Source organism: Erinaceus europaeus, chromosome 15, assembly GCF_950295315.1.
Source record: "Erinaceus europaeus chromosome 15, mEriEur2.1, whole genome shotgun sequence".
Lineage (NCBI taxonomy): Eukaryota > Metazoa > Chordata > Mammalia > Eulipotyphla > Erinaceidae > Erinaceus > Erinaceus europaeus.
In genome coordinates, this window is record NC_080176.1 from 58399393 (window position 1) to 58417951 (window position 18559).

At 37.2% G+C, this 18559-nt stretch overlaps 1 protein-coding gene across 2 annotated transcripts; it reads right to left on the minus strand.

Moving 5' to 3' along the window:
* Positions 1–2873: 2873 nt before the first annotated feature.
* On the minus strand, positions 2874–13200 carry SYT4 (synaptotagmin 4). Of its 2 annotated transcripts, none has more exons than XM_060173801.1 (4): positions 12907–13200; positions 9107–9906; positions 7204–7324; positions 2874–5675 (listed from the first exon to the last, which is right to left on the minus strand). In XM_060173801.1, the coding sequence occupies exons 1-4, from the start codon at positions 12938–12940 to the stop codon at positions 5368–5370; spliced, it is 1263 nt and encodes a 420-aa protein (XP_060029784.1). In that variant the 5' UTR covers positions 12941–13200; the 3' UTR covers positions 2874–5367. The 2 variants fall into 2 exon arrangements, with proteins under 2 accessions (XP_060029784.1, XP_007528639.1); XM_007528577.3 differs by having other exon boundaries at positions 9101–9906; positions 12907–13198.
* Positions 13201–18559: the final 5359 nt, after the last annotated feature.

The window sequence follows — 18559 nt, forward strand, 5'->3', positions numbered from 1 at the left end:
TTGGTGCCCTACTTACAATTTGATCAGGTCCTGCTTTTAGTTTCCCTTTCAGATCTTCTTAGTCAGCTTCTGTTGATGAGTGGGATCATCCCATACTCATCTTTATCTTTCTGACTTAGTTCACTTAACATAATTCCTTCTAGCTCTGTCCAAGATGGGTCAGAGAAGGTGGGTTCATTGTTCTTGATAGCTGCATAGGATTCCATTGTGTATATATACCACAGCTTTCTCAGCCACTCATCTGTTGTTGGGCACCTGGGTTGCTTCCAGGTTTTAGCTATTATGAATTGTGCTGCTATGAACATAGGAGTACACACCTCTTTTTGGTTGGGTGTTATGGAGTCCTTGGGGTATAACCCCAGGAGAGGAATTATTGGGTCATATGGAAGGTCCATGTCTAGCCTTCTGAGAGTTTTCCAGACTGCTCTCCACAGAGGCTGTACCAATTTACATTCCCACCAGCAACGTAAAAGGGTTCCTCTGTCCTCACATCCTCTCCAGCATTTGTTGCTGCTGTCCTTTTTGATGTATGCCATTCTTACAGGAGTGAGGTGGTATCTTAGTGTTGTCTTAATTTGCATTTCTCTGACAATCAGTGACCTAGAGCAGTTTTTCATATGTTTGTTAGCCTTTTGGATCTCCTCTGAGGTGAATGTTTTGTTCATTTCCTCTGCCCATTTTTGGATGGGGTCATTTGCTTTTTTTGGTGCTAAATTTGCTGAGCTCTTTATATATTTTGGTGATTAGTTTCTTGTCTGATATCTGGCATGTGAAGATTTTCTCCCATTCTGTGAGGGGTCTCTCTGTTTGTTTAATAGTTTCTTTGGATGTGCAGAAGCTTTTCAATTTGATGTAGTCCCATTGGTTTGTTTCTGCTTTAGTCTTCCTTGCAATTGGGTTTGATTCATCAAAGATGTCCTTGAGGTTTATGTGGGAAAGTGTTTTACCAATGTTTTCCTCTAAGTATTTGATTGTTTCTGGTCTGACATCTAGGTCTTTGATCCATTTGGAGTTGATTTTTGTTTCTGGTGAGATAAAGTGGTTCAATTTCATTCTTCTGCATGTTTCAACCCAGTTTTCCCAGCACCATTTATTGAAGAGAGTCTCCTTTTTCCATTTCATCCTTTGGGCCCCCTTATCAAAGATTAGATGCCCATAGGTGTTGGGAGGGATAAACATAATTTGATGCACTATGAGGGGGTGGGAATACTACCCATTTCCATAGAAGAGAGGGTTGCAAGGTGATCATCAGGCTCTAGAAGTCTTTCTTTTTTCCTTCCTTCCTTCCTTCCTTCCTTCCTTCCTTCCTTCCTTCTTTCCTTCCTTCTTTCCTTCCTTCCTTCCTTCCTTCCTTCCTTCCTTCCTTCCTTCCTTCCTTCCTTCCTTCCTTCCTTCTTTTTTACCAGAGCACTGATCAGCTCTGGCTTATGGTGGTACTGGAGACTGAACCTAGGACTTCAGAGCCTTAGCCATGAGAGCCTCTTCGCATAACCATTATGCTACTGACCCCCACAAGATTTATAAGATAGACATCTGTAGACTTGCTTCACTGCTTGTGAAGTGACCCCCCCACTGCAGGTGGGGGGCCAGTGGCTCAAACAGGGATCCTTGCATGGGTCCTTGCACTTCACACTATGTGCTACATCTTTTAAATTATTTTTTCTACTTTTAAATTTGCCTTTATTATATTTATGAGAGATTGAGCAGAGAAGGGGAGATAGAGAGGGAGAAAGAGAGACACCTGCCATGTTGCTTCATCACAGTCCCCAAGCAGGTGGGGACTGAGAGCTTGAACCTGGTGATATGTGTGTTCTACTTGGTGCACCACTGCCAGCCCCGTTTGTTTTGTTTGTTTGTTTTTAAGAGATAGAAAGAGGGAAGGAGAGAGAGAGAGAGACAGGTGCACACATGCATATGCTACTAGAATGCTACTCTGCAGAAACATATGTGGTGCCAGGGATGAAACTTGGGATCTCATGCCTGGAAGCATTTTGCTCTACTGCAGAGATCACTCCAAAGCATCCCGTATTCCTTGAGAAGAAATAAGACATTCATTGCCACACTTTTTTTTTGTCTTTTTCTTTTTGCTAACCACCTTAATCAAGGGCAAAGATTTGGGAAGAAACTAAAAAGAAAGTAAAAGATATAAAATAGTAATGAAATGAATTTGTTACATAAAATAGTAATGAAATAAACTAAAATGAGAAACCAAATCATAAAAAAAAAAACCCAAAAGAATCATGAAAGGCAATGGTGAAGAAAACTAAAATCAAACATGAAAATAGAAATACCATGTATAAATGAGAAGTCAAAGAATATGGGCATGAGCCCACTTGAGAATTAAATATCGGGACCTTCAAAGTAGCTCACCTGGACAGTGTGCCTGCGTTATGTCTGAGTAGTATATTTGAACCCAGAATTCACTATGTTGTTTTGTGCTATGGTATCTTCCCCAATCTAGCACTGTCTGGTTTCTAAGTGAAAAAAAGTTTGAGTTAGAATTGATCACACCAGCAAAATAATCCATCAGAGACAGTTACAGGGCATCCAGAAGTGAGTGGTGTGGCACGGAAAGGAATACTGAGTTATTTACTGAGTTATTCTCTGAATCCTACACCCACGTGTACAGTCCATGGGTCAACAACCTCCCACACTCGAAATTCAGGTCTTCTCTTCTAGATGGTAGGTTGAAATGGTTCTTGTTTCAGATCAATGCTATGAGATAAACCAAAGTAAAAATAAGAATTATAGATGATCTTAATACTGAGTCACTAATGCTACCTAAAGTGTGTTAGGCGACTTGTTAAGGGAGTTCAAGAATTAGAAAGAAATCAGAGAAGCCTGACTAAGAATCCATTGGCAAAAACCTTGAGTTGAAATGGGTTGGGTAAAACCAGCAGTTTATTCATGTCTTACAAACATGGTCCTACAAACATCATACAGAGCTGGCACGAAAGAACAGACACCATCTCATACACCATGCTTCCTTCCAAATCACTTCTATTAAGTTACAATGTCAGAACAAGTCAGTTACTGAGTTACACAGTTCTTCAAACAAGGAGACCTCCCCCTCTAGTGCAGGGTTAGGTTGGCTAATCAGACACACAATAAATTTACAGATCTAATACGATGCAAGGTTTGTAAGAGAAGTCAAGATAGTCACATTGATACTGTAGTACATTATAATACGCCACTTTTTTTTCTCCAGAGATGATGATATCACTTAAGATTCCTGCCTGTTTGCATTCTTTTCTAGTTTTCCTCTTTCTTTCAGAAAAGCAGTTGCATGTAGTTTTAGTCAACTGTTCACACTCAAAACACTTTACATTTTAAAAACTAAAAACTATTTACAAATAATTCATTATAACTTGAAAAGTATTTGCTGTTTTTTTTTTTTTTTTTGATCCACTTAAAAAAAAAACACCTTCCTCCAACAACCATACTTGACCTGGTACTACCATGATTAACTTCTGGTTGCTACAAAGGATACTTAGCAGGGACTCCTCATGGATTTTCTGAGCTTCAAAATATATTATGTGTCATGGCCCATCATACCAAATATACATACATAAAAAGAACATTTGAATTTTCTAGACCACATACTAGAATTCCTTTTTCTATTCCTTTCATAGAAATGCTGAGTGGACCAAAATGCTGTGAAGTGACTTTGCAGAATGAAGACAATGTTTGGGGAATATATATATATATATATATATATATATATATATATATATATATTTTTTTTTTAATTCCAAAGTCATTTTAAAGCACACAAAAGAGGTCAGTTTCAACCTTCATCCATACAGATTGTAAAACATTTTCTTTACGTTAAGCACTGTTGTAAAAAACATGTTTACGTTGTTTTGAAAATGCATTTTCATAGAATTTACAAACACTGTGATATCAAACACATTTTCAAAAACTACTAAAGTACTGACACAAAACCTGACTCAAAAGGTAAATTTTCAGTGGAATTGAGTTCTAACTTGCATATTTAATAATTCAACCATACCCGAGTTTAACTCTTCTCTAAAAACTCAAAATAGTGAAGTTACCTCAAGTTAATGCTTCCCAAATATTATCAAGGGCACTAACTTATTCTACAAGGTTTATAATTAATTTCAGAGCCCTGGCACTAGAAAACTGTACGAGACACATGTCTATAAAGTGTACCACAGACAACAGTTCAAGACGAATTAGCCTAGAAAATAGAGTTCAACAAGTACTGTGTTGTGCTAATTTGACAGCCTAAATGTGTTTTGTGTGAAGAAATGTGAAGCACGTTAGGCTCTCTGCATAACTATTTTTTTAAGTCTTATTATTTAGTTTGTTTATTTGACATTTTCAGTCTAGTAATGTTGAAAACTTCACAGTCTTAAATTTTTTCAAACAGTACCTTGGTCCTTTTTGGGGGAGAACAAGCTAAGCAAAGACAGTTAGCCATGTCCTCTTTGTACAAGGGGAGCTTTGAATACACACTTACATACAATGCATAATTCCTAGGAGAAAATAGCAATTCTAACTGGTTTCTAGTTGAAGTTTATGTCTTTACCCACAAGCTAATTGAACGACTTCACAAATGGAAATAAGACTCTCTTAGGCTATACTGAGGCTTGTGACAGGCAGTGAATAGTTCCAGGATATGGTTTTTATGTGAGATTATATTTTACAACATTTTAACTCACACATAACCTTAAGGGGAAGAAACATGATAGTTCAGCCACAGTGTTCTCAATTCAGCCCTTTGCTAAACTGCTTTTTCAGCTTGTTCACTGTCCTTGTGGAGCAATCTTCAGTTACTACACTTATAATACAACTGTGTCAAATAATTACAACCTGAAGAGATAAGTATAGGTTCCTATAATCAGGACAATCAGTTGCAGTTGACATAATAATGAAAAGAAACTAGAGAACATTTCTTTAATATCTTTGGATTTAAAGAAAAAATGATTTCCCCTCACAAAGAAAAATGGATGGATTTTCATAAGAACAAAAATGCTTTTCATTTCTAAATTCTAACAATCGCAATGACTTCCAGTGACATGCTCCAATGAGATTATCACTACTCAGACTGTGTCCCTAATGTGGAATTGCACTGTAACATTCATAAATGTTTGACTACTCTTATCTGTATCACTGGTAGGCTGCAATGGAAATCGAATACCTTATGAAAATGCTCTAGTAAAGGGGGGAATCACCATGATACACATTTACAGATACTTTCTGGCCTGATAATTCAATCCGTTTAAAACAAACAAACAAAACAAGTGTGCTGACTATCAAAAGCTTGCAATCACATGTCAGAAGGAAAGAAATGTGTTCTTTGCCTAGTAAAAATCACTAGAGTTCCAACTCTTGGTTATTATGCTAACCATCACACAGCACATGCCACTTGGCGATTTGTCTCCTGGGGTAGTCACGGATTTCCTTCCAGTGCTCCCCACCAGTTCCTTCTGCTGCTGCTCCCAGGACTAGCCGCCCAATCACCTCATTTCGGGATCCCCTTTCAGAATCCAAAACCAGAAATTCAACACTTATCTCTTCCAGACTCTCACAAGGGATATCAAAGACAAACAGTTCATTGAACACTGCATTGGGAGTGCATTTCTTCACATGAGTCTTCTTTTTGGAGATTCTCTTCTTGGCGTGGTACAGGTTCACTTTGACATAGGGGTCTGAAATGGTAAGAAACAGATGTTAGATAGACAGGATGTGGCCAGAGAGCTGACCTCAAGATACTGGTGCCCTTCGAGATTACTGCATTTCAATCAAATGTGACTACAATAAGAATGAGTTCAGGCAAAGTGAATGAATAGAGATCACTGGTATTCTCTAAGGTCAAAGGAAAAAAATAAAAAGAGAAAGAAGAGCTATAAGCCAGAGGATGGAAAGAAACTATAATTGCTGGAAGGAGAAATCACATAAAAGGGAAAAAGATAAAATGTTCTGATGACACATTCTTATTAACAATTGCTCATTCCAGAGAACTGGATAGAAGGTCAAAAAAAATCAGATAACATCTATCTTTACTGAGTTGTATGACATGAAGTCTACTTCTCTCTATATATAATTTTTTAAATTTGCAAATGTAATTTATGTATTTGATCATTTTAGGAAGTTAATGGTTTACAATATTGTTGTTGAGCTATTTTTTTATTGAATGGATATTTAAAATTTAAGTTTTCTGTTCTACTGTATTTGCTACCTATTTATCAGTATGGACCATTATTGTGTAGGTGTTAGGAGCATAGTACTTTATAGCACATTTCATTATATATAGACTTTCTTTTTATTTATTTATTTTAATTTTTTATTGATTGGATAGAGACAGGTAGGAATTGAGAACAGAGGGGAAATAGAGAGGGAGAGAGACATAGAGACACCTGTAGCACTGCTTCACCACTCACAAAGCTTTCCCCCTGCAGGTAAGGATTGGGGGCTTGAACCCAGGTCTTTGCACATTATAGCATGTTTGCTCAACCAGGTGCACCACCACCTGGCCCCTACACACACACACACACACACACACACACACACACACACACACACACTTTCTATATAGTTTATATATAGTTTTCTATATATAGAAAGTGTATATATAGACTTTCTAGTCTAAATCTTTTGAGACCATGAACAGAGCAGGCAGGTTCATAATTCAGGGTGAAATCTCACTAGCCTGATCTACTGCAGCAGATCAGAAGAAGAGACAGTGTGTGCTAAGGGGGAGGGGACCTAGTGCCTTGTAGTAAAGGAAGATGATCTTTTGGCAGGGAATTAGGTGCACTAACAGCTATCCTCAGGAAATGTCAAAATGTTTGCCTGTGCCAACAGCAACTCTGAACATCTACATTTACTCATTAAGTTGACACTGAAGTTGGAAAGTAACATTGAAATCTATAGCTTTTCTCCAAGCCATAGTCTTATCTCCATGACTGTATTTTGGTAATTAATGTACATTCTGCTTCAAGTCCACTTGAAGAGACAAATGGCAGATGCCAATTTCGATTTGAATCTTAGAACTACATAATTTTCTTTTTGTTGATAATGGAACTGGCTCAAATTATTGTTTCGTAAAGTGAAAAACAGTAGTGACATTTGTGATTGGGACTCAAAAATAATCAAAATCATAAGCTAATGTTAGTTGTTTACTATTTTGTCCATTAAATTGTATACTGAAACTTAGTTTTGGGGAAGCATTCTTACCTGAAAGTCCAGATACATCGGATTTAGGCAGCTGTCGAGCTTTTAAAACCACCACAGTGAGAGTATTTGTAGTAGACTGGTAGCAGAGAGAGATCAGTAACTCACCCCGTCCTGAAGACTTCTATACAAAGAAATAGGATGTAATGTTTTTAAAATCCTTTTAGAATTTAAATTTATACTAACTTTAAAAAGCAGTACAGCAACACTGTTTATTGTAATTTTCCCATTTATTTGTATGCTAATACGCTAATCAGAGTAACTGCAAGCTTTTATGTAATACCATTACCTCTTAAAAACAACAGCCTGCCATCTTGTGGTCTTTTTAGGTATCGCAGAATATTAAATCTGTTAGCCACACCCATCACTAGAAAATCTTAAAGGCTATTTAGAGGATAGTCGAATGTTTAATGTCAAGCTTTTTAATTAAGCTCTACTTTTTGAAGTTGTAGCAGAAACATAGCTTATTTAATTATTTGAATGGCTATGTAGAGAACAAAATGCCTCACATTCCTTATTGAAATGGAAATTTAAAGTAAACACTTTGTTTTTCAGATTCTTACCACTGTACAACACAAGCATACTGATAAAGTTAAAGCATATGCCCTATCTTTTATGGAAAGCAGTCCCTTAATATGAGGAGAAAATTAAGTATTGGTTAATACATTCCCCCAGACTTTAATGTGGTGTCTTTGAGTTATCATAGAATCCTGAGATTATATTTATAGTTTAAAGGCAGCAGTAAGGATGATCAAAGTCTCAGAGTCCAAGATTTAATTGAATGTGACACAGTGAAAAAACCTGAAGTTTGATTTTAACCATAGCTCCTCTTGTCCCAAGATGCATGTCTCTCAAACTTCTATGCGATAAACAGGACAACATCCTAGGAGTGATGGATGCTGACTATATCTTTATTTCTACTTTGTCTCCAAAGAACTGCTCATCTCAGACCAGCTACTTAATGTTTCTGAGTGCTGAGTTTCCCTCATTTCAACATAGGTAACTGAAAGGACATTGCCCTGTAGTAAAGGAAGATGATCTTTTGACAGGGAATTAGGTGCACTGACACCTATCTTCAGGAAATGTCACAATGTGTCCCTGTGCCAACAGCAACTCTGTACGTCAACATTTACTTATTAAGCTGACACTGAAGTTTGGCTTTTCTCCCAAGCCATAGTCTTATCTCCATGACTGTATTTTGGTAATTAATGTACATTCTGCTTTATGATATTTTATAAAATTTTGCCACACACAAGTTATTCTAAAATATTATAGTTTTAATCAACTGAGTCCTTTACTTAAAATGGACATTGTATTAATTTGATTAAATGTCATTTATATGATTCATTATTTCCAATCTACGAAAGAGATATAATTGCAAAAGCAAAGCAAGTCACTTCCTATTATAAAACATAACAATGGAATTTCTTATTTAATATGTTGTTCTGTCTCCTCCTTGAAAATTAATATAAGTCAATATAACTTTTAAGTTCTCAGGATGAATTAATTCAATTTTAAATTTAAATTTCAAATTCAATTATACTGACCTTGAAACATCTTTGTTAACTTGCCTGTGAATAAGAACATATTTGCCTGCATTTTAATTCAAGTGCCATGCTGTCAAAATACTCACCAATGAAATTAACACAATATAGAATTACACTTAAATCTCCATAAATTCTGCCTATTATTTTTATATTATTAAAATACATTGAGTACATCATTTAGGCCTTAAGTCAAATTTTATTGCCTCTACTTATTTGCTCCCCATTTCATTTTGATTACTAATCATGTAACATGAGACTATGTGGAATTTTATAATTTCAGTGAAAATCCCTAACTGCAAACAAGCGTCATAAAGCGACATCTATAAATACTGTAAACACCGAAAAAGAATTACCCTAACATTTCTCTTGATGATTTCTCTGTTCATTAACATTTTGCCGTCAGATAATTCAATTCCTGCCAGAGGAATAAGGACTTCTCCAATAATATCATCTCTTGAAAACCTGTCAAAGCTCAAGATGGTGAAGTGCAAGGCCAACTCTTGGATCTGGGTGTAGGGGATCCCATAGAATGTAAAGGTCTCATCAAAAGCTGGGTCCAAGGTCTTTCTCAGAACCCTGGTTTTCACTTTGTGCTTTTTCTCTGGGAGGATCGTCATTTTGATATACGGGTCAGACGTCATCGACTGCTCATCCATAGCTGGCAGTCCCCGAGCTTCCTTAATATTCACCACAAATGCTTTCTTCTCAAAGTTGTATTCTAAAGAAAAGAACAGGGTTCCCAACTTCTCTTGTTTCTCTTCTGAAGTAAGGGACTTTAAGCTATCAGGGGTAACGGTCTCTTTACCCTCTTCAGGAAAGAGCTTTGGGGTCACATTCTCCAGGTTTGGTGGGTTGCCAACTTTGAGATTTGTTTTGGGGAAATTGCCATTAAGATCTCTCTTCTCAAGGTCGAGATGCAATGAATTTTTGGGCACAGCTGGCTTATTTTTTCCTTCACTTTTGTCATCGGCTCCAAATTTCTTTTTGCTACTTAAGTTCTCAGGGTAGATATCAACTCCCTTTAACACATGCACAAACTTATATGGAGGAGTCTTGTTAGACTTGGATGATTTTCTCTGACAGCAGATCCATGCAAACAGAGAGACAGTGAAGACCAGGCCAAAGGCACTGAAGATCCCCACTACTGTGGGGATTTCATCTGAAAAAAAATCAAATGACCAATAACACACATTAAAGAAGCAGAGCTGGGAAGAGGAGTCTATTTGAAAAACACGAGAACTGGCCATTGCTCTAGTTGTACAGATTGAATAATTATCCAACTGTCCTGGATGTGAGTTCTATACTCATTTGACATTACCCTCAGGAATAAACATGCCCCCCCAGTGGGTTTTCATAAATGAGATGAAAGATGAAACTAGACCTACACTGCAGGGAGGGGAGATGCTAAATGACCCCAGTCTACCTTTGTTTTCTTGGATAATATGAGCCTCCTACAGATTCATGGGTCAGTACTAATCTCATAATGCCACCACTGACATTTGGAGCCTTTCTAAAAGCATCATTATTACTGACTATGGAACTCTAAATGTACATTCTTCAAAAACTGAGAGATTTTATGTTCTTAGTAGTTCTTTATCTACTCATGATTCAAGCAGCAAATATCAGTAGTCTAGGTAACTTTTAGAGATTATGAAGCCTTAACTATTATTGTCATTGAATGATTAGAAATATTCTTCCAAATATGAAAGTGATAAATGTATATATACATATATATATGTGAAAAACAGGATGATAACAATATATAAGTACAAATGTTTTGTATACCAAGTTCAAATTTCTAAAACACTGGTTAATCAAAAGTATAAATTAATTACATTCAAGTATAAGAAAAGCCAAACAATGGTTATAAATAAGTCATCATTCTTTAATGTAAAGAGAAGAGTACATATAGACACTTTAGAGTTCATTTTTATCCATAACTGATCTTTCTCCGGCACATTTCTACATGATACATCCTAGCAAAGTGAAATTGGCAATCTTTCCCTGAGTGAGAGCACACACTAAATGATTGACATTAGGTAACACTGATTACACATGAAACTTACCACGCTCCACATGTAAGCATATTCCTCCAACAAATGACTATGAACATTGTGTGAGTAAAAGCAGTATTGCTGTATTTGGACACAGTTTATTAGTTCAGCCAATTTTCAGTATAATCAAAGTGAAAGTTACTACTGTTAAAATATTTGTTCTGTTCCAATCTTTTATTTATTTATTTTTTCTATTCCAAGGAGTCAATAATGAAGTTGAATGTCTTGATCAAGAAAGGGTTAAACTCGTTTTGGCAACCCTGAGTGACTAATCTTTTGTTACTCCCTGCTGTCCCATGACTTTCCAAGATGATGTCCTGATTACCTAGTCAATAGTCACAAAATAAACTAAAAGATAGGATTAAAAAATGCCAAAGAGGAACAGAGTTACCTAAACAAGTGAACAATGCAAAATATCCTGTAGTATAATGATATCATGACACTGATTCCTGTGGAGATAAAACAAACCTTTGAATTCTCCAAAGATATAAAGCAATGAATGACACAGAAAAATTCAAAAAGGAGACAAGAGATATATGTAGTCAGCTAAACTTAGTATCATATTTTCAGATTTTCCCTTGATTCAAGTCTTTTTGAAGGAAAAGATCCCCCTCCTGGGCACTGAAGTAATCAAAGGCCTGAGAATAAAAAAATAAAGTCATAGGCTAAGGCATTTACTACTCAATGCAAGAACAATAAAAGCAGCAAAAATACTTTTTTTTTCTAAATAGACTGCTGACCCAACTGGATATCTCTCTCCCTCTCTCTCTCTCTCTCTCTCTCTATATATATATATATATATATATATATATATAATATTTTATAGAAATAGAAGGCATTCAATGATATATATATATATCTATTTCATATACACATTCTTTGAAAAATGTCCCATATTAAAAAAAAAAATCTGATGTTCAAATCAGGACTTGAAAACAATCATCAATTTGTAGTTTCAATATTACAGTCTCAGTCATCCCAAATGAAAGACTGTGCCAGAAGATTTCTCAAGATAATGTCATAAATTGTCATTTGAATGCCTCGGGAATAGAGTGAAACATTAATGTAATGTGAGATGACTACCTACCTACTCTCTATGCATTCCCCTACTGGTAAGGTCTAAAAGGTGTGAAAGCAAAGATCTCATTAATTTATCCAGTTTAACAACTAACATATATTGTATAGCTACTGTTCATTATTTACAAACTTATGTAAGATTTCTGTTTTAAAATGCTTGCAATAACTTACCTCACTTGCATCTGGAATGACCAGTACCCAATATACTACTTTTTCATTTCTAGAAAATATATCTTATTTTATGTACTGAATGGGAAAAAAAAGAGAGCAGTGTTGTAAGGAATGTGGATAGGAAAAGAGAAACTGAACAGGAGAAATATGTGCTTCACTTCTATCTCTCAATAGCTTTGAGCTGTTTAACCTGCAACTCTTCTCTCTGGGCTTCAGTCACCTTACCTGTGATAGGAAATGAATTGAGATAGTTCCTAGAGAATATTCCTTTAACGAGAACAGCATCCCCTGTTTTTCACTAGCAATGAATGATATAAGAAGAGAACATGGGAAAACAATCTCTCGGCACACTATGTAATAAGATATTCTTCCAAACTCTCAGCCTTCCCTTCCAGTTGGTTTTAACTGAGACCAAACCCTTATGTAACCACTGAAACACCTGGTTTCCCTAGTGAGTTAAACAAAAGTCTACCTGCAAATATATGTATATAAATATATACAAATATATAGAAACCACCTACAAAACTATTGAAACCAGCAAGCAAACAACAGACCCCTTTTCCTGGACTCCGTGCATGCTGCTATTTACAGAGCTACCTGAATAGTGAGGAAGTTCCTGGCTGTAAAATCTCCCCAAAGCAGGCAATTTCAAGGTGAGAAAAAAAAAAAAATCAGAGAAAAACGGACAAACCACCACTGTCCTTTTTCCTGTTCTCATTTTCCCATGCAGAACTATTACCTAGGAAATCTATCTTCAACACAACGCAGTAAAAAAAAAAAAAATGGAGTTGGGGGTTAGAGTCCACTGGAGGGTATTCAAGGAAGAAGGGCAATTTTAAGTTGAGGAACTTGCTCACCAAATTGCTCCCGGCTGGTGGAGATCGGAGCCATGTTTGGGCTGTGTGTCTGTCCGAGGTGCTGAATACAGAGCTGCCAGCTAGACTGTCTGGCCCGCTGCGCCCAGTGCTGGAGACTCCAGTGGGGAGCCCGAGAGACCTGCGCAAGCAGCAGGGAGGAGGCAGAGAGGGGGGTCCGGGCGCCCGTGCACTGTCATCTGCCACCCCTGCTCCTGTTTGGGCGATTCTGTCTCCCAGACTCCAGACGTGGCTGAAACCCGAATTGACGCAATCCTGACGCTACAGGGTGGAAATCTTCATGCACCTGCCCCCGCCCTCGCCCCCGCCTGCTGCAAGCCTCTCCTCTCTTCTCTCCGCTCCCTTGCCTGCTTTCTTCCTCCTTTTTCTCCTGAGGATTCAACACACACACACACACACACACACACACACACACACACACACACACACACACACCCCAATTATTTTTAACTGTTAGGCTACTGGAGATGAGGCTGGCTATTCTGTGGGGACTCAGAAGCACATGGAAATGCGCCCTGAAACTAAGCCCTGTCAGTTCCTCATAGACAATCTCCTGATCGACTGACATCAATAAAAATGCATCTAAGAGATTTCAGAATAATGAGGTGTACAGAGACGATGGGAGGAGAGCAATCCGTACCCAACAGCTGGCTGTAAAATGCAGGAGGAAAACATTTTTTATTGCTTTCCAAATCGTCCCTTGATAGATGATACCTGCTTTAATATACATATTATATAATTTATATATATAGTGTACAGATCCACTGAAAATAAGATCGCCTTGTATTTTCGAATAATCTAAATTTCTACTAATAAACAGCTCGATGATGGTGCTGCTCCATCTGCCTGTCAGTTCTCTTCCCTCTGATTTTTGACATTTGACCAGTTAAAGTGCTTTGGAGCAGATGGGAATAATCCTGTCTGTATTTAGATTTACTCTCCTTAGGACTTTTGCATATAATGAGACTTCCTCTGGAATGACATGTCTCCTTAAAAGCCCTATCTTTCAATAGATTTTTTTTTCTTTTTAAATCAGGATAGAATATAAAGTAGCATTGATAATTATTGTTTTTAAAGAATAACATCTTTGAGCTGATGCTATCCCTGGGGTTGAGGAAAATACAGTATTATCTTCTAATTAATGTTCATCTCCAGTGTGGCTTCCTAACACAGATATTTAGCTCTTTTTTTTTTTTCCCAAAGGAGATAATTCAGATTGTAACTTCAAATGCCAGTTTTTGCTCCGCAAAGAATTTATTTGCTCTGGATTTCAGTGAGCAAATGACATTCAGTGTTTGCTGGGGTGGGGGAGGGGGCATGAGTGAGTTTCAGACAGCTTCTGTCCTAGTGACAGGTTCCTGCGCACTGGGCCCACAACTGCCTCTAGCGTCAAGACTGTGTCTGGGGAGAACTGACTTCCGTCTTTTGCATCATGGAAAATTTTATAAACCAAAGTCTCTCATCTTGCCCTTTCTACTTACTACCACATAGCTGGTACTTTTAGCATTCTTCTATGGATTTTTGCAACCTTAAATGTTCAGAAAAACAAGCTAATTTACTCTACTTATGTTTCAACTGGTAGAAGCTCCTTTTTTGTGTCTTGAACTACTCACTTCACTCAGAGTAGTTGCTTCCTTGGTTATGCATGTATTTTGTGACACTGTCTTTTTAATAAGTATAGCTAGGGAAGAGATAGCATAGTGGCTATTCGAAAGACTTCATGACCCCAGGCTTCTAGGTCCCACGCTAAATTCCTAGCAGCCCTCTAAACCAGAAAGCAGTGCTCTTGTGAAAAACATAGATAACTCCACTAGGTAAGAAAAAGTTGACATTAATCTGTGAAGCACCTGACAGGGAGACAAAATGTATGGTGTGGAATCACTAAAATGACAGCTTTCTAGCTAAGTTATTGCTGACATATGGTTAAACTCATCTCTTGGAAACATAAGTTCCTTATGTGTATGTTCTATATAAATTGGTAACTCTCTAAAATTACCTTCACATAGTAAAATATTGGTATCAAAAATCTGTTTAGATTGTTTACACTCTGTTCCTATAGAATCCTACCACATCCTGGACACATTGCAATAAGAATATTTCTCACCCAGAGCTGATTATTTTGTGAATGTAATAGCTGGTTCATAACTGGCTTTTAAAAGCAACTGAAAATCAAGGCTGTTTAATTAAAATGTATGAGGTGTCCCTCACTTTTTATCTGATGAATAGATGAACAGCATAATATTCATTATCCATTCTCTTTATTATAGATGCCTTTAGTAGCACCAGATGAGCAGTGGGGACCAGACCCAACACAGAGGGAAAAAAAAAAAACAACCTGTTTCTTAAGATTGAGATTTATACCCGACCATATTATTCTACTGATCTTTTAGATCCAGCAAACAAGTAATCAACTGCATGATGTTTGCACCACTTTTTTGGAAGGTAGTATGAGCAAGGGAGGGGTTGTTGCTAAGTAACCACCTTTCTGACACCCCCAAAAGAAGTCTCCAACAACTTCCTGACCTGGGGAACACCACACAGACTGCTTTATACAAGTGACAGAGACAACTTCACAATGAAGTTTTGACTGTTGAAGTGGTTAGTCATTTGCCCTACTTTATTTCCAATTGCAATACCTATAAATATTCCCCTCTCTCCTATCTCTCTCTCTCTGTACATATATCTTAATAAAGAAAGCACAATACGATTCCAAGAAATCCATTTGAGTTTGAAGACTATTGATAACTCCTATGATTGCTATTAACTACTCCATGTACTTTAATTGATAATTCAATGTACAAATCTTGGTTTATTAGTTACATTATTTAATCTATACCATCTGATTCCACTTTTTATTAGTAGATACCTTTAGAACTTTTTAAAGCAAAATAAAATTCTGAAAGGTTTTGAAATTTCTGCAAGGGTCTCCAGTAATCTTTGAAACAGTCATATTAGCAGTACAAAAGCATTTGCCGCTATAAGTGGGTGGAGTAGAGTGAGACATAGTCACAAGCCCTTTGGAATCTAATTAAAATAGGCCTACTAACTATCTACAAAATGGAGACCCCAACTCTTTCATCTGCACTATTCCAGCCTTTAAGTTCATGATTAGTCAACAATTTGTTTGGCTCTATATGTTAACTCTTTTTTCAGCCACCAGGTTCAAGATGCTAACATGATGTCAGCAGGACTTCCCTGGGCAGACAATCCCACCTATATGTCCTGGAGCCCCACTTCCCCAGAGCCCAGCCCCACTAGGGAAAGAGAGAGACAGGCTGGGAGTATGTATCAACCTGTCAATGCCCATGTTCAGTGGGGAAGCAATTACAGAAGCCAGACCTTCCACCTTCTGCACCCTATAATGACTCTGAGTGCATACTCCCAAAGAAATAAAGAATAAGGAAGCTAACAGGGGATGGGATGGGATATGTAGTTCTGGTGATGGGAATTGTGTGGAGTTGTACCCCTCTTATTCTCTGGTTTTCATCAGTGTTTCCCTTCTATAAGTAAAAATTAATATATATATATATATATATACATATATATATATATGTGCTAAGTGTCTACTGTTCCATATTACTCAGGTAGCAATGCTAACTCTAAAGGCAATGGGGTGGACTCCTGTTATTTACTCACCTAAACTGAAAACCTGTATTCCAAATGCTCCCCAAGTTGGTAATGCAGATATCCCGTCACTATGAATCATGTATGTCTTTTCCTTCAGCTTATTCTGCACTTAATATGTGACAGCCTAAATGGGGCTTTGATAGCATGTGACTGATAATCTCTTTAATTCCCCCCTCTGTCCCCATAAAAGTTTACAATCTCCCTTCCCTCCCTTCCTCCCTTCCTTCCTTCCTTCCTTCCTTCCTTCCTTCCTTCCTTCCTTCCTCTCTTTTTTTCTTTTCTTGCCACCAAGACTATCTCTGGGACTTTGCATACATGACTCCACTACTCTCAGTGATTTTTCTCCCCCCCCACTCCTTCTCTCTCATACACAGAGAATATGCAACATTGTTCCACCACTCTGGAAGTCTCCCTGCCATAGCTGACGACTGGAAACTTGAGCCCAGCTTCTTATACATGGTAACATGTGTTCTCTACCAGAGTATCAAGAAGTCAACCCCACCCCCCCTTTTTTAAATATTCAACACATGGTCATCAAACCTATACCACTTTCTCTATTTTTTGCTAAGTAGAGAATTATAAAGCATAGGATGAAAAAAACAAAACAAATAAGCAAACAAACAAACATAAAAAACAGTCTTGTTCCCAGGTAGCATACAGTCTACAGAAGGACAGGTACTCCTTTAGAATAAGGTAAACACTTATTAGATCATAATTAAATTAATGTTTTTGTCTGGAACTTTTATGAAACCTGGCCAGCACTATTCCATGATCATCATCTGTGGTAATGTATATCCCTTGTATGCATGAAGTCCATGCTTTGATCCCTGACACAACACTAAAAATAAATGCACATGCTGGTATAGAAAACAGTGACTTAGTTATTTGTTTTTCAAATGTATAAAAAAGAAATAAGATACTAAGCCCAAAGAATATTGAGTTGAAAAAGTGACAGAAAAGTAAACTGATGCATGCCCTCCTGCCCTCTGATACAGGCATATAATGATTTAGTGGTGGGTGAAGAATATTGACACCTATTTTAGGGAAATATTTTGAGAAGATGTGAGACTATATCTCCATGATAACAATTGTCTTGGATAACAACTCTCCCCCCAAAAAGAAAAACTAAGGCAAGAAAAAATAGCAAACCTAAAATAATTTATATAGGATTAATTTTATTATTGACCAGAAAAAAATTATAAATGATACAAGAGAAAGAAAAAAATCAGACTACCAGAACATGAATTAGAACATGGTAGCAGGGTCCAGGTGGTGGTGCACCTGGTTAAGCACAAATGTTATGAGGCACAAGGACCCAGGTTTGAGTCCCTGGTCCCCATTTGCAGAGCTTTGCAAGTGGTGAAGCAGGGCTGCAGGTGTCTCTCTGCCTCTCTCCTTCTCCATCTTCCCTTCCTCTCAATTTCTGACTGTCTCTATTCAATACACAAATATATATATATACTTGGTAGCAGTTGGCATCCCCTTCTCCCAATCAAAAAGGAAGTAAATAAATAAATGAAACCACACCTTGGGATAATACATGATCCTCAAAGAAAGGCAAGATCTTAGGGAGGGAAAGAGACAACACCAAGTGCTGATAAAACTATGGAGCAATGAGGAATCTTATCAGATGCTTTTGGCATTTTATTATGTTACAAACATGTTGGAAAATTACTTGACAATTTCTACTGAAGAAGAACATAGACATACACTATAACCCTGAAATTTCACCCCTTTTTCACTTCCACATAGAATTTGCTTCACTTAAATACAAGAAGTTCCAACATTATTTGCAGAAGCTAAAAACTGGAAAGTTTGCCTTCTATGTAATGGTAGACTCAATAGATAATTCTATAGGGTAGAATACTACACAGAAATGAAAAGAATGAAATACTGCTATCTATAACAAGGGCAAGCCTCACGAATATAAAATGATTAGGGGTTCATTAGATATCCCACCTGGGGGAGAAAACACTCCATCCCAATGCATCCCAGTGCATTCTTCATG

Excerpts from the sequence above, each read along its gene's own strand:
- SYT4 (XM_007528577.3), bottom strand. The coding sequence starts at position 12,940 with ATGGCTCCGATCTCCACCAGCCGGGAGCAATTTG. Across the intron at positions 9,907-12,906 it reads CACCAGCCGGGAGCAATTTG|ATGAAATCCCCACAGTAGTG; the intron begins GTGAGCAAGTTC and ends ATTTTTTTTCAG. Across the intron at positions 7,325-9,100 it reads TCATCAAGAGAAATGTTAGG|AAGTCTTCAGGACGGGGTGA; the intron begins GTAATTCTTTTT and ends TTCTTTGTATAG.